At 38.9% G+C, this 16,731-nt stretch overlaps 1 protein-coding gene across 4 annotated transcripts in view; it reads right to left on the reverse strand.

Annotated features, from left to right (window-relative positions):
- Positions 1-16,731, reverse strand: part of BBS9 (Bardet-Biedl syndrome 9) — a 591,858-nt gene that overhangs the window by 425,885 nt on the left and 149,242 nt on the right. For all 4 annotated transcript variants that reach the window (XM_058296789.2, XM_071215094.1, XM_071215092.1 and 1 more), the window contains one exon: positions 3,476-3,560. In XM_058296789.2, coding sequence (XP_058152772.1) covers positions 3,476-3,560 — 85 coding nt within the window. The remainder of the gene's footprint in view (positions 1-3,475; positions 3,561-16,731) is intronic.

Here is a 16,731-nt window from a genome sequence, read left to right on the forward strand (position 1 = left end):
TCAAAACTAGTGATAAGAAAAAACCTTAAAAGCAGCCAGAGAAAAAAGACACAGTATGTACAGAAGAACAAAGATAAGGATGAAATTAGAATTCTTATCAGAAACAATGTAAGTAGAGAACAGCATGTTAAGGCATTGAAAGAAAAAAATATCTGTCAATCTAAAATTCTATACCCAATGAAATTATCTATCAAACACAGAGACAAAAACAGTTTTTCAGACATACAAAAACTAAAAGAATTCACCACCAGCAGACTCTCACTGAAAAAGAAATGTAAAAGGAAGTACTTAAGGAAGAAATAAAATGATACCAGATGGAAATATGGAGCTACCAAGTAATGAAGAGCACCTGAAATGGTAAACACACGGGTAAATATATAAGATCCCTTTCCTAAAATTTAAATTTTGCTAATAGATAACTGAAAAAACGATAACTCATTATTTAAACAAAAATAGTACTAATATAATTTGGAGTTTAAAGCATATATAAAATTAAAATCTATGACAATGAGAGTACAAGGGCTGGAAGGCAAGATATGTAAATATGGTACTTATACCACATATGTAAGTGACATAATATCTCCTGAAGGTATAATGTGAAAAGTTAAAGATATATATTGTAAACCCTAAAGCAACCACTAAATTAACAAAAGTCATGTAAATAATGCCAGCAAAGGAGATAAAATGGAATTATAGAAAATACTGAATCCAGAAGATAGCAGAAAAGAGGAAAAAGGAAACAAAGAACAGATGGGACAAATAGAAAACAAATGGCCAGATGATAAATTTAAACCCAACCATATCTATAATCACATGAAATGTACATAGTCTAAATACCCCAATTAAGAAGCAGAGAATGTCATATTGGATAAAAAGCGATAACCAATTATATGCTGCTTACAAGAAATTTACTCTAAGTATAATCACACAAATTGTTTAAAAGTAAAAAATAGAAAAAGATATATCAGGATAATACTAATCAAAAGAAAACTGAATAGCTATATTAATATCATATTAAGTAGGTATCAAAGCAAAGAACATTACCAGAGCAAAAAGATGAAGATAATTTCATAAAGAAAAAAGGATCAGTTCATCATGAGACATAGCAATCCTAAATGTTTTTGTATGTAATAACAGAACTGCAAAATACATGAAGAAAACAAACAAAAAAAGAACTAATAAAACTGCAAAGAGAAACAGATAAATCCATAATTATAGTCAAATATTTCAATACCCCTCTGTGGTAGTTTGAGGCTTTTGTGAACCCTAGAAAATTATGTTCTTAAATTAATCCATTCCTGTGGGTCTGAAACTATTGTAGGCAGGACAATTTGATTGTATTATCTCAGTAAGGCATGACCCAGTGTGGGTCTTAATCGTTTTACTGGAGTCCTTAGTGAAATACAGAGAGAGGGGGCTGCAGAGACAAACTCCCAGAAGCTGAGAGGGGAAGCCCCAGGAAGCCAGAAGCTGAAATCAACAGAACCTGGGAGAGAAAAATCCACAGGAGCAGAGAGAAAGCTGGAGGAAGCCAAAAGCTGAAAACAATGAGGCCTGAAGAAGAGGGGAGAGATCAGTGGATACCACTATTTGCCTCACCAGGTGCCTTGCTAGGTGAGAAAGGAATCCAGGGCACCAGGAACTGTCCTCAGAGAGAAAAACACTGCCTGATGAAGCCTTGATTTGGACATTTATCTCGGCCTTGAAACTGTAAGTTTATAAACTAATCCCTATTGTAAAAGTCAATCCATTTCTGGGATATCACCTTGGCAGCCTTTGGCAAACTAAAACACCCTCTCTCAACAATTGATAGAACAATTTGTCAGAAAATTAATAAGCGTGTAGAAGATGTGAACAACACCATCATTCAAATTCACCAAACTGACACATTCTTTTCAAGTGCACACTGAACATTACCAAGATTGACCATAATCTAGGACATAAAATATGTATCAAATTTAAAATAATTCAAGTCATATAAAGTATGTTTTCTGATCACAATGGAATTAAATTCAAAATCAACAAATAGTAAAAAGCAGCTATGAGTGACACTGGAAACTATTAAATGCCTTCCCAAAACAACATTATTAAAAGTATTCCACTGGAAAATTTGTTTCTTCTGCACTTGATTTAATAATATTCTATGACATCACAGTCTTGTCAAGTTGTTGTGGTACAATAAAGAAGTTTTACTATTTGTTATTCTCTTCATTAATAGGGGAAGCTCGATCTGCACTCAACTGAAACTGCCATCACAATACCTCCAGTATGAAACATAGTTTTATCAATAAATATCTACAAATAAATGAATAAAGTGTATTCCAGAGAGAATAAAAAGCATATGCAAAAACCAAGAATCAAGAAAAGCCACAGAATACTTGGAACAATGAGATCAAATTGCAGGCTACAAGGGACAAAGAGAAGACTACTGAGGAAGAGGTAAAGGCCATTTTGATCACTGTTTTCATCATCTTCATCATCCAGACATTTTACTAAGTGCTGTATAGACATTACTTAGTTCTAATGGCAATACTGTAAAGTAGGTACTATCACTGTTTGGCAAATGAGAAAACTGAGTCTTAGCAACATTAACAACATTAATGAATTTGTTCAAAATAAGTAGTAAGTATAGTTAAGACCCAAAGTCTACTGCCAAAATCTACTCTTCAACTCTTATTATTATGGTGCCTCCAAATTCTGTGCAAAACTATGCATATGTATTAGTTATGATCTCTTTCACCATTCACTATAATAAGGAAAATGTTTTCATCATTCTTGCTCTGTACAGATTAGCTTTCCTTCTACCATCTTCCTTAACTTCTGCATCCTAAAACAGAAAATTCTGTATACTTATCTGTTCTTTTTTCCTTAGTCTTATAAATCCTACATTTCTTCATTTTCTTTCATGTGTGTCCTTCTGAAATTCACTTCCTCTTTCCAACAAATTTTCAGTTCCTTCTATTTTTTTCCTTGCTGTCTATCGAGGTTCTCAGGATAAGGAAGAGTTCATGATCATCTATCCCTTAGTTTCTAAACTGAGAATTCATCATTTACAATTATTTTTCAAACTAATTTGAAGTCCTAAAGCTTCCACCTTTATCTTTGAGCTAATTTTATCTATGGGCTGTGATTTTATCTCTTACTTATATATTTCACCGCATCACTATGAGTAACAAGGTTTTTTCCTATTGAAGGGAAATTTTTTACATGTTTCTTTTTTTACTGTTAATTTATAATCACTTGTTAAAAGTGACTCCATTTGGACATCTACAGTTCTAATAATCATCTCTATAATTTGATATATTATGGCCATGTGTCTTTATTGCTCAATAATAATTAAATTCTCTCATCAATGATATATCACAGAAAAGAGTAATGGCTGCAAAATTTTTTATTTGAAATTCTTGTTCTGAACAAACACCCATGATTAGATATTACATCGCTGAAATTTCTACATATAAAGCAAAGGCCTTACCACTAGCCTTTTTCCGGAACCAAGCTTTTGCTGTTCGGTCTCCTGTCTTTTATCTGCATCTGTTGCAAAAGCAAGTACTTGGTACCTGTTTGAAAAATATTAAAAAATTGTAATTGACTTTAAATTTAAAAGGTGTAAATTTTTTAAACTTTAAAAACACATTATTTATAACCTTATGCATCACTTTCTTGTCTTTTTAAAAACCAGTGAAATTTAAGATTGAATTCTTACTGAATGATATTGTGATAAAAGACTATGTAAAACTGTCATGATTAAGAAATTAAACTATATATCCCAATTATACAAAATTGGTAAAGTAGCCCTGCCAATAATCAAAACATTTCCATCAGAATTGTATGTGATAAATATCAATACTCAACATTCAGGAAAGACTGGTGCTTACACAGCAAATGTACAGGAAAAAAATGATAACAAGGCAGAGCATCCTGATGTTGCAGAGATTATTAATATATAAGCTTTCAAACCAAGACCTGAGTTTAATTCCCAGCTAAACCACTTACTAGCTGGTTAATTTTGGCAAATTAATCACTCTGTGTCTTATCTTCCACAGCTATAAAATGAGAATAAGAATATCTAACTCAGAAATTGTTGAAAAACAACTTATAAAGAATATCTAGTTCAGTAGCTGATATATTACAGGTGCCCAACAGAATGACATAAAAGCAGACAAAGTGATACAGATTTATATATAATACATATCAATCACCTAGAAATTTATCTTGTACACAATAAATTATCAATAATGGCACTATGGACATTATTTTCTATAAGTATTTCACAGCTTCTATTTCAATAACATTAAACTCAAATCATTCTTAAAAAACAATTTAGAAATATCATTCAATCTAGAAATAAGTACTTTAGCCTATAAAGTTTAAATTCCCATTTTTCCCATTAAGTAACAGTAATAATCCAACTCTAAGGGAAGAAACTTCCAGTGCAGATTCCTTTCCCTCCTACTGAATCAAAAATTCCTTGCATTCCCATCCCAAGGAACAGAGAGTGTCTGCAACTACAAGCAAGAGAGTTCCATCCATCTGCCCCATGGGTACTAAGCTTCCTTTCAACTAGCAGCAGAGTAAGCACCACCATCCCAAAATCCTCAAGAATGGGGAATGAACAATGGACTAAAGTAGACTTGTTATTATTCTACTATAGACTTATTATTATTCTAACAATAAAAGAACTCTTACATTGATATAAAGACAGAAGCCACCAAAAGTTCTGAGGGATGGGAGAGGGAAGAATGGGTATAATACGGGGGCATTTGGGAGACATTGGACTTGTCCTACATGACATTGCAGTAATGGATACGGTCCACTGTATATTTCATTATAACTTACAAAATTGTGCAGGACAGAGTATAAACTATAATGTTAACTGTAGTCCACGGTTAGTAACAATGCTTCTATAATGTGTTCATCAATCGTAACAAATGTACCACACTAATGAAGGATCTGTTAATGTGGGAAAGTGCATGTGTGGGGTGGGGCATATGGGAATTCCTTATATTTTTATGTAACATTTATGTAATCTAAAGCTTCTTTAAAAATAAAAAAAATAATTATTAAAAATTCCTTGCATTGTTCTTCTATAACTAAGAGAGAAATTTCTAAATAGATACATTCAGACATCTCAGATTTTCTGAGAAAGATGTCTGATAATGTAAAAATGATAAACCCGAGTGAATGAAGGCAATATGGAATATCTATAAGCAGTAAAATGTACAGTGACATTTAAATATCATCTACCAACTCTAAAACTACGTTTTTCCTATCTCGATCAGTAATAATTCATTTGAAAAATCCTCCAATTTCAGTTGGATGCAGAATTACTATGACTTAAGATAGACTTCACAAAGCATTCATAAAATCACTTGTAGTTAATATGAAAACTTAACAATATCAATTTCATTCATTCATTCAATAAACATTATAAGAGACCTCATATAGGGAGGCAAGGACAATGGGGAAATACTATATGTTCTGTACTCCTCATGAATTCTGAAACTAGTTACAGAGGTTAAAACACAAATAAATAGGTGTGGTAATAGAGGATATGTACACAGTTCCACAGGAATATGGTAGCAGAAATAAGTAGTTAGGTTGGAGAAGGTATGCTCTTGGAATGTGTTCAGGAGGAGAAAGCTAGGCTAGATTTTAAAGAATTAGTGGAAATTCATCATGCTGATAAAGAGGGAAAGCATTATGGAAAAAGCAAATTGCACATGCAAAGGCATGAAACAGTAAAGAGACATGGGCCATGACAGTCATTTGACAGAGATGCATGGGGAGAAGAAATGAATTGGGAAATGACACTAAAAGGTAGGAGGAAGAAGATCTCAACAGCCTTGTAAAAACATGCTAAGAAATTCTGTAAGAAGCTGCAGCAAATGTCTCCATATAATTTCATAGTGACACAAAATCTCAAGGTCTCCAAGAGTGCCAAATAATTAGGCCTTACACTCCAATCTCCAAATAAGATTGTTTTACTAATTGCAGTTCATAGTAACAGAAATAGTATGTGCTGGCACCTAGAACATCAGTCCAGAGCTGGTCCTGCTGTGGATCTAACCTCAACCAATTAATGATACAGGTGGTTCATTTCCTGCAGAAACCCAACCCACAGGAGGATAATATGGACATTAATGAGATCGTTGCAAAAATCCAGAGCTTCTTGTGTAACTATAAAGAGTTATTATTTCAACCGAGGATTAAGTAAGCCCCTAAAGTGACCTCATTAACATCAAAACATCAGAGAGGCATCAAAACATCAAAACAGGCAGAGATACAGCCAAAACTGACTCCTGATTTCCAAATCCAGATCATTTCTCTTCCTGGAAGACAACTCAAAGGAGTATTTTATTACTTAAGCATAACTAATAGTAAATTTAGATGATGACAAACTTTTGATAGCACCTCTTTACAGTTCTTCCTCACTCTTCTTAACTGGGATCATTAACATACATAAAAAGGCTATTTCCAAAATAACAATTCCAAACAGTCTTGGAAATTGTGAAATAAAGAAAACATTCAGATCTTTTTCTCTTACCACTAAACTGTTCAGTGATATAAGCTAAAGAATAAAATTCCCTTGTTGAGACTCCTGAAACAATAGTCAGGTCTGCAAGTATAAGAAATTTATAAATGAGTGTTATCTGTGTTTCTCAGAACAGAAAAGCACTAATCACAAACAGAGCAAGCCCAAGTCAATGGTGGTACTTTTTTGACCCAGATGCCATAAATACCTAAACCACAGTTCCTGTGAACCACCAATGAAAACTTTACCATATAATTTAGTACTCTTCCAAATCACATTGTAAAAATAGCATCAAATTGTTAAAATACAGATTAAGGTGCCACAGAGCACAGGTAAACCCTCTAAAAACCATTTCTTGTCAAATGAAACACAGTTATCTCAATAGAGTATCAAGAGATTCTGGGGAAACGGACTTTGGCCCAGTGGTTAGGGCGTCCGTCTACCACATGGGAGGTCCGCGGTTCAAGTCCCGGGCCTCCTTGACCCATGTGGAGCTGGCCCAAGCGCAGTGCTGATGTGCGCAAGGAGTGCCGTGCTACACAGGGGTGTCCCCCGCGTAGGGGAGCCCAACGCGCAAGGAGTGCACCCATAAGGAGAGCCGCCCAGCGCGAAGGAGGGAGCAGCCTGCCGAGGAATGGCACCGCCCACACTTCCCGTGCCGCTGACGACAACAGAAGCGGACAAAGAAACAAGACGCAGCAAAAAGACACAGAAAACAGACAACCGGGGGAGGGGAGGGGAATTAAATAAATAAATTTAAAAAAAATAAAAATTAAAAAAATAAAATAAAATAAAAAAGAGATTCTGGAACCTTGATACTGGAAACTTCACTAGAAATAAAAGTTCAGGACACAAACATTACTATGTTCAACTGCCACTGAAACATTCTTGATTATGTCAGAGAGAAACATTTTCATTGAAAGATGGCACTAACAAAATAGAAGCTTCCCTTACACTCCTTCAAGAAGTTCTTATAACGCACCTACTCTGGGCAAGGTACAGGGCCAGGCACTGCAGGGGATACAAAAATTCAGCCCAGTCAAGGAGAAAAATTGACAAGAAAATAATATTTGTGAAAGTGTGAATTGCTCATATAGGAAGCACTTAAAAACTACTCTGTGAACTAAAATTGAGGAGATGTTACTTGCAACTAGCTCAGGGAAGAACTGAAGGGGAGCAGGGAGGCTTCCAGATAAAATTTTCACATACAGAAAAGAAGGAAAGGGCATTTCAGGTATACAGTACAGGGAGAGCAAAAGAAGAGAGGGAGAGAAAAGCCCTTAACAAATACCTCAATTTGACCAAAGCATAAGACTTGTGAAAATCATGATCTTCTTTCTTAAACAGACTTGTTAGTTAACTTCAATAAATACGTTTGAAAATACTTATTTAAAGTCAATGACTTAATTATTTATGTATTAGGAGCCACTACAGGAATGCAGTGGAAAGTCTGTGGCAGATAGGAGAGAAAATAAAATTCATGGCAAGGATACATCTTCAGGAAGGTTTAATACATTCAAGTCTTTAGGGATTCCACCTCTAGATCCCAGTAGCCTATATCACAATGGACTGAAACTGCTGATTGTCATGTCACCTCCCCAACTTGCCTAAAGACAACAGACAGGTGTCATCTGACTTGATATTTCCAGTACTTTACACAAGGTATATGGCACACAGAAGCCTCCTGAAAATAGTTTGCAGAACAAATGACTGAATGATTGAAAAAATAAAAATGAATTATTCAGTCAGTGAAGAGGTATTTAAGACCAAGATTCTACTCCCAGGAACCTGACAATACAAGACATACTCTGGAACATTTCAGTACAAGCCAAGAAGGCAATATATGATGCTGGGCAAAAATCATTGTTTAGAGACAATAATATATCTAGGAGGTGAAAAAAGGGGGTACTTAGATCAATTAACTGTAAAAGTTTCTTCCAATTCTAAAGGTCTACATCATGGAGGTAAAATGGGATTAAAATGTAAAGGGCACTTAATATGATAAGTTTTAGATTTTTTAATGGATGATGAAAATTATTCTGACTTAAAGAGGTGGTTAACAAAGATGGGCAGAAAAAGGACTCTTCAAAGTCTAGAGCAAAAGTAAGAAAATCCAAGTGAAATGATAGACATTAACTAATGAGAATGGAAAGCAAAAGCTGAATAAAGGAAGTAAAGGTAGACAGGACAGGATTTACTGACTAAATTACTCTGACAGAAAAAGGAAAGGAAAAGAGAATAAAAGATGATTCAAAGTTTGGGGATGTATAGTCAAGAGAGTGAACATAGCAAGTCCTCACAAAAAAAGGAGGGTAAACAATTTTCTCATTTCAAAAGAATTAGAATCAACTGGACTATATTTACAACGACAATTTCTGTTTCTTATACCCAAAACTACTAAATCTAAATCAGGTATGGGAAGCAGACTTGGCCCAGTGGATAGGGCGCCTGCCTACCACATGGGAGGTCTGCAGTTCAAACCCCGGGCCTCCTTGACCCGTGTGCAGCTGGCCCATGCGCAGTGCTGATGCACGCAAGGAGTGCCGTGCCACGCAGGGGTGTCCCCGCGTAGGGGAGCCCCACATGCAAGGAGTGTGTCCCGTAAGGAGAGCCGCCCAGTGTGAAAGAAAGTGCAGCCTGCCCAGGAATGGCACTGCACACACGGAGAGCTGACACAACAAGATGATGCAACAAAAAGAAACATAGATTCCCATGCCACTGACAACAACAGAAGCAGACAAAGAACACGCAGCAGATAGACAAAGAGGATAGACAACTGGGAGGGGGAGGGGAAGGAGAGAGAAATAAAATAAATAAAATTTAAAAAAAAATAAATCAGGTAAGTTGAGGCTAGAAATCTGTAGATGTGCATTTTTTTTTAACAGGCTAACCAGGCAATTCTTATGCAAATTGAATTTTGAGACCCATAGCTTTATCTAATTCCTACTTGAGCATAATTAAGCTGGTTTAAAGTGATTAAATATTAATAATAAAAATGAAAATGAATTGTGTCTTATATATCTAGTCCATTAGTTGATTACATTCCATTAGTTGATTATAGGTAGAATTATCTTAATTATCCTTTTTTCCCAATTGATGTTTTATTGTCTTTTTTTTTTTTTAAGATATACAGATTACAAAAACTGTTACATTAAAAAATATAAGAGGTTCCCATACACCTCACACCCCCAGCCCCCACTCCTCCCACATCAATAACCTCTTTCATCACTGGGGCACATTCATTGAATCTGGTGAATACATTTTAGAGCACTGCTGCACCACATGGATAACAGTCCACATTGTAGTTTACACTCACCCCCAGTCCACCCAGTGGGTTATGGCAAGATATATAATATCCAGCATCTGTCCCTGCAATATCATTTAGGACAACTCCAAGTCCCAAAAATGCCCGCACATCACTTCTCTTCTTCCCTCTCCCTGCCCTCAGCATCTACTGTGGCCACTGTCTCCACATCAATGATACAATTTCTTCCATTGCTAGAGTCACAATAGTTCTATAGTAGAATACCAGCAAGTCCACTCTAACCTATATTTTATTCCTCCATCGTGTGGAACCTGGGATGGTGATGTCTACTCCACCTCTAAGTCGAGAGGGGACTTAGATCCCACATGGCTGATGGGTGCAATTCTCCTGCTTGCAGCTGTACACACTCTCGATTCCCTGGTGTGTTGGTTGACCATCTTCACCTCCCTGTTAGATGACCTGGGTAAGTCCAATGAACAGGAGAGTCAATTTTGCAACTCTGCTGAGGCTCAGTGCCCAGTTGGAATACGGTCAGTCCAGAGATTCAAGTTTCCTGAGTATACACCAACCCAGGGCCAACCACAGGTTCAGTAAAAGTGACAGAAGAGGCATGTGTTGAAAGGTCACATCTGAGTCCAACTTCATCATACTCAGGAACACAAATTCCAAAGTAGAGCACACTGACAGTGCTCTGAACTCCAGAGCCATCTGCCATGACCATAGAACCTATGTGTCTCCATAGCCCTTAGGAGCACCAGTACCTGGGGTTGTATTTACTTTGGTTGTCTCTGGGATCCTGCTGAGAACTGCATAAGCGTGAAGCCTCTGACAACCTCCCAACTCATTTTGAAGTCTCTTAGCCATATAAACTCATTTTTCTTTACCACTTCCCCTTTTTATTCAAGATCTTTTTAGAGTTGCATCACCAACTGGTGATTGGTAGTAATCCCTTGGCACCAGGAAGGCTCATCCCTGGGAGTCATGTCCCATGCTGGGGGAAGGTAATGCCTTTACATGCTGAGTTTGGCTTCAAGAGTGGTCACATCTGAGCAACAGAGGCTCTCCAGAGGTAAATCTTAAACACCCTGAAGCCCTAGGCCTAGTTGAAATTTCAGGCACACAGGCCCATAAGCAACTCAATCTGTCTCAGACAGTTAGAGATTGAATGATAGGCTTACAAGAAATTTGGGGGGGCGGGGGGAGAGGAAGGCTGTGAGCTGATGCCTACATTGGCAAAATCTATGATAAAGTGGAGGTAAGTACAGGGAAGGGCTAAGACAGGGGCATAGGGATAATATTGGGTGGGGCTTTGTAGGCTTAAGGGAATCTAGGGTTGGGAGGATGGGTCAGATGGTCAAAGGAATTGGGGAAGAGTTGGGGGGAGCAGGTGAACATGGGCGATAGTAGGGAATGCGGTTGAAACTACAATGTTGAGAAAACCCTTCAGAAAATATAATAAGGGTTACTTTTTAAGGTGCTTAATGAGGGACATCTGGCAAGGGGGCTGGCTTCTAGGGAGTGTGTGAATGCTCATCTTCTCTTAGTGAGTTTTATCATTGGGTGGAGATCCATACAATGAGTGGTAAGGTGTACCCCCATCCTGGGGAGGCCTGCTGTTCTCAAACAGAGGGAAGGGTGTCGTTCAAGAGCATTGGTAGCTACCAATGGAGGAAGACAGTCTAGTGTGTCAAGTCCTCAGCATTGTTGCAAGTATCTATGAATTTGTTCCTTCAAGCAATGAAGCTTGGTTGTGACTGTGGACCCTGAGGGGAGAGGGAGAGAGGAATAAAATAGAAGGAAGTGGGAGTAACTGGGGGGCAATGGAAGTGTCCCACAAAATCGTGCAATGATGGATACAGGACATGTTAAATTACACCAAAAATTTATAAAAGTGTATAGTCTAAAATTTAAACCATAATGTAAGCCATGATGTAAAACTAAAAATTTAGAAAAGTGTACACTCTATAAACCATGATATAAATCAAAATGGAACAAAGGTTAGGAGCTATGTTTCAATATCTGTACATCAGCTGTAGCAAATAAAACATGAACATGTAAAAAGATCATTGCTGGGAAACGGGGAAAAGGGTTTGATGTTAGATATATGAGAGTCCCCTATTTTGTAAATATGACTTAACTGTGATCGAAAACTTTTTTTGAAGACAAAATTCAAAATTCAAAAAGGATGTAGACACTGAGGAAAGAATGAAAGAGACTGCCTTGCCACTATACATACAGGGCAACACCTAGTACAGTGATGAAAGGCAAAATGTCAAAACCAAAGTTTATGATATTTTTAATTTTTTAACATCCCAATTTATTTTTTAATTTATTTCAGTTTTTCTGAATCAGTAGGTGTGATAGTTAGGCTACTGTGTCAACTCGGCCAGGTAATTCTGCCCTGCTGTTTGGTCAAGAAAGCTCTGGGCTAACTGTAATACAAGGGCATTTATGGACTTTACTCACCATTGACTTTACTGCAGTGGTAAATCACAGACAGCTGGTTACAATTATATCAGTCAGGGAGACTGCCAATCAGTTGAATGCCTTAAAAGGGGAAGTGATTCCAGCATTGAGAGAGAATTTCCCAGCTTATCTTTGTACAGCCAGCATCTCCCGGAACTAGGAACTCGTAAAGAACCTTCACTGGAATTTCATCAGAGCTCCTGGTTGCAGCCTGCCTGAAGAACTTGGATTTGTGCATTTGCACAGCTGCATGAGAGACTCTGCTAAATCTCCTACTATCTACAGATAACCCTTTTTTATTCTGTTTCCCTAGAAAACCCTAACTAATACAGCTTGGTACCAGGAGTGATTCTGGAGGAGCAGTCTTAAACATGGGATGTCTGAAATGGTTCTGGCAGTTTTTCCATTGTCTCTGTACCATAATTGGACTCAAGAGTACTGACAACTCCCTTTCCCATAACCAAGAGGCTGCTAACAGTCCACGGCATGAGTTGGCAATCGAGATACGCAAAATAGCATCACTGGATTCCCCCATTTCCACACTTGTAAGAAGCAAGGATCTGGATAAGAGTGTTTTCAACACCTTTTTGTATAGTCAGACAGTATAATGATGCTGGATACTGTTACAAAAGAAAGAGATGAGATAAAGCCTTCAAATTTTAAACTTAAACACCAAAATGGATGACGCAAAAGTTTTTATGTGTGCTCTGAAAGAATATCTTGTCCCCTGTAATACCTGAGAACCAAACTCACACTCTCATTGTACTAGTAGCTAAGGTACAAGGGAAACTAAAATCTCAACCCTGCAGGGTTTCTGCAGTTAAAGTGAAGGTTTTGATTGGAAAAGAGTGGAATCTAGAGAATTGGAATGGAGACATGGGATGATGATGGTATTGATGGAGACTTTGGAACCCTGAATTCTGGTGAGACTTTACCAGATAAGCCTGCCATGGCCTGCCCTGTCCAGACCACACCTTGTCAACCTTGTATCATCCAGCCTCCAGCCTGGCCCAGGGAGTCTGGACCTCCTCCCAGCCCTGAGGCACATATAAGCCAAACTCCAGCATGCACTGCCAAGCCTCAAGTCTGCCATGAGGAAACTGCCTTACAACCCCTGCCTGAAAAGATTAATCCTACCTCACCAGAAGAAAATGCAAGGGAATGCCCTGAGGTCAGGAGTTTACAAGGCATTTCTAATCCTTCTCCTTACCCACCCCCACCACCTCTCTTATCTTCCGGACCTATTACTAGACTAAAATCATAACAAGCCCCCAAAGGTGAAATACAAAGTATGACCCATGAGGAAGTAAGGTATACTCAGAAAGAACTGCACAACTTTTCCAACTTAGATAGAAATCAGGGGAATACGTATGGGAATGGATACTAAGGGTATGGGATAATGGTGGAAGGAATATAAAGTTGGCTCAGGCTGAATTCATTGATATGGGCCCACTAAGCAGGATTTCTGGATTCAACTCTGTAGCTTGACGGGTTAAAAAGGGCTCTAACAGTTTGGGTGACTGATTGAAACATGACCAAAAGATGGCCCGGCAGGTCTGAGGTTGAAATGCCCAACTTGCCCTGGTACACAGTAGAAGAGGGAATTCGAAGGCTTAGGGAAACTGGAATGGTAGAATGGATTTACCATTTGAGAGCTGCCCACCAACCCCAGGAATGTCCAGAGGACACAACTTTAACCAGGACTGTGAGGAATAAATTTGTAAGACTAACTTCATCTTCCCTGAAGAGCTCTGTGGTTGCTCTTCTCTGTATTCCAGATATTACCAGATATTACCGTAGGGAGGGCTGTGATGGAATTCGACTCTTTAAACATTATAGGGATGATTGGATGTCGGTCTGGTAAAAGTCAAGCATAGTGGTTAATCGCCAAAGTCAAGGTGGGCATGGCTACCACAGCGAAAGACAGTTCAGAAAAACATTCAAAGTAGTCTGAGTCGTGTAAGGTTAGGCATTGGCTAATACATCATGGAGTACCTAGCAGTGAAATACATGGGCAGTCTACTAAATTTCTCCTGGATCTGTATAAACAGAAGAGTTCTAGGTCAGGTGAACGAAACCCTAACTCAAACAACAGATGTGGAAAATCACAGCCCCTTAATCAATTCCCAGACTTGAGACAGTTTACAGACCCAGAGCCCCTTGAATGAGGAGGAGGCCAGGTTTCCTTAGGGAAGGATCTTGTTAAACTGCCAAAAATTTATACTGTTAATCTTCCTCCCACCTTTCCTCAAGGAGATCTATGGCCTTTTACCAGAGTAACTGTGCATAGGGGAAAAGGAAATAATCAGACATTTCAGGGATTATTAGACACTGGCTCAGAAGTGACATTAATTCCAGGAGACCCAAAACATCACTGTGGTATACCAGTCAGAGTAGAGGCTTATGGAGGTCAGGTTATTAATGGAGTTTTAGCTCAGGTCCATCTCACAGTTGGTCCAGCGTGTACCCAGACACACTCTGTGGTTATTTCCCCAGTTCCAGAATGCATCATTAGAACAGACATACTCAGTAACTGACAGAATCCCCATACTGGATCCCTCACCTGTAAACTGAGGGCTATTATGGTTGGAAAAGCCAAGTGGAAACCACAAGAACTGCCCCCACTTAGCAAAATAGTAAACCAAAGCAGTACCAGATTCCTGGAGGGATTGCAGAAATTAGTGCCATCATCAAGGGTTTGAAGGATGCAGGGGTGATGATTCCCACTATATCCCTATTCAACTCTCTTATTTGGCCTGTTCAGAGAACAGATGGATCTTGGAAGATGACTGTAGATTATCATAAACTGAACCAGGTGGTGATGCCAATTGCAGCTGCTGTCCCAGATGTGGTATCATTCCTTGAGCAAATCAACATGTCCCCTGGTACCTGGTATGCAGCTGTTGATTCGCCAAATGCTTTTTTCTCAATTGCTATTAGTAAGGACCACCAGAAACAGTTTGCTTTCAGCTAGCAAGGCCAGCAGTATACCTTCACTGTCCTGCCTCAGGGGTATATCAACTCTGCAGCCCTATGTCATTATATTTCTGCAGGGACCCTAATCATCCCTCACTCCCACAAGACATTACACTGGTCCATTATATCGATGATATCATGTTCACAGGACATGTTCATAGCAAAGAATAACAAAGACTCTAAACATATTAGTAAGGCATCTGCATGAGAGAGGATGGGAGATAAATCCAACTAAAATACAAGGTCCTTCCACCTCAGTGAAATTTCTAGGTGTCCAGTGGTATGGGGCATGTCGAGATATCCCTTCCAGAGTAAAGGATAAGCTGTTGCATCTGGCTTCTCCTATGACCAAAAAAGAGGCACAACGCTTAGTTGGTCCCTTTGGATTTTGGAGACAACACATTCCTTATTTGGGTGTTAATCCAGCCCAATTACTGGGAGACCAGAAAAGTCGCTAGTTTTGACTGGGGACCAGAACAAGAAGAGGCTCTGTACCAGGTCCAGGCTGCTGTGCAAGCTGTACTACCACTTGGGCCATATGACAGAGCAGATCCAATGGTGCTGGAAGTTTCTGTGGCAAACAGATGCTGTTTAGAGCCTTTGGCAGGCCCCTATAGGAGAATCACAATGCAGACCCTTAGGATTTTGGAGCAAAGCCCTGCCATCCTCTGCAGATAACACTCCCCTTTTGAGAAACAGCTTTTGGCCTGCTACTGGGACTTAGTAGAGACTGAATGCTTAACCACGAGCCATCAAGTTACCATGAGACCTGAGTTACCTATCATGAGCTGTATGACCCACCAAGCCATAAAGTTGAGCATGCACAGCAGCACTCCATAACAAAGTGGAAGTGGTAAATACAAGATAGGGCTGAGCAGGTCCTGAAGTCACGACTAAGTTACATGAGGAAGTAGCCCAAATGCCCATGGTCACCACCCCTGTCATGTTACCTTCTCTTTCCCAGCCCACAGCTTTGACCTCTTGAGGAGTCCCTTGCAATCAGTTGACGGAGGAAGAGAAAACTCGAGACTGCTTTACAGATGGTTCTGCACAATATGCAGGTACCACCCAAAAGTGAACAGCTGCAGCACTGCTGCCCCTTTCTGGGACATCCCTGAAGGACAGTGGAGAGGGCAAATCCTCCCAGTGGGCAGAACTTCGAGCAGTGCACCTGGTTGTTCATTTTGCTTGGAAGAAGAAATGGCCAGAGGTGCATCTGTACACTGACTCATGAGCTATTGCCAATGGTTTGGCTGGATGGTCAGGGACTTGGAAGGAACATGATTGGAAAATTGGTGACAAAGATGTCTGGGGAAGAGGTATGTGGATTAACCTTTCTGAGTGGGCAAAAACATGAAAATTTTTGTGTCCCATGTGAATGCTCACCAGAGGGTAACTTCAGCAGAGGAAGATTTTAATAATCAAGTGGATAAGATGACCCACTCTGTTGCTAATGCTCAGTCTCTTTCCCCAGTCATTCCTGTCATTG

Source organism: Dasypus novemcinctus, chromosome 5 (genome assembly GCF_030445035.2).
Source record: "Dasypus novemcinctus isolate mDasNov1 chromosome 5, mDasNov1.1.hap2, whole genome shotgun sequence".
Lineage (NCBI taxonomy): Eukaryota > Metazoa > Chordata > Mammalia > Cingulata > Dasypodidae > Dasypus > Dasypus novemcinctus.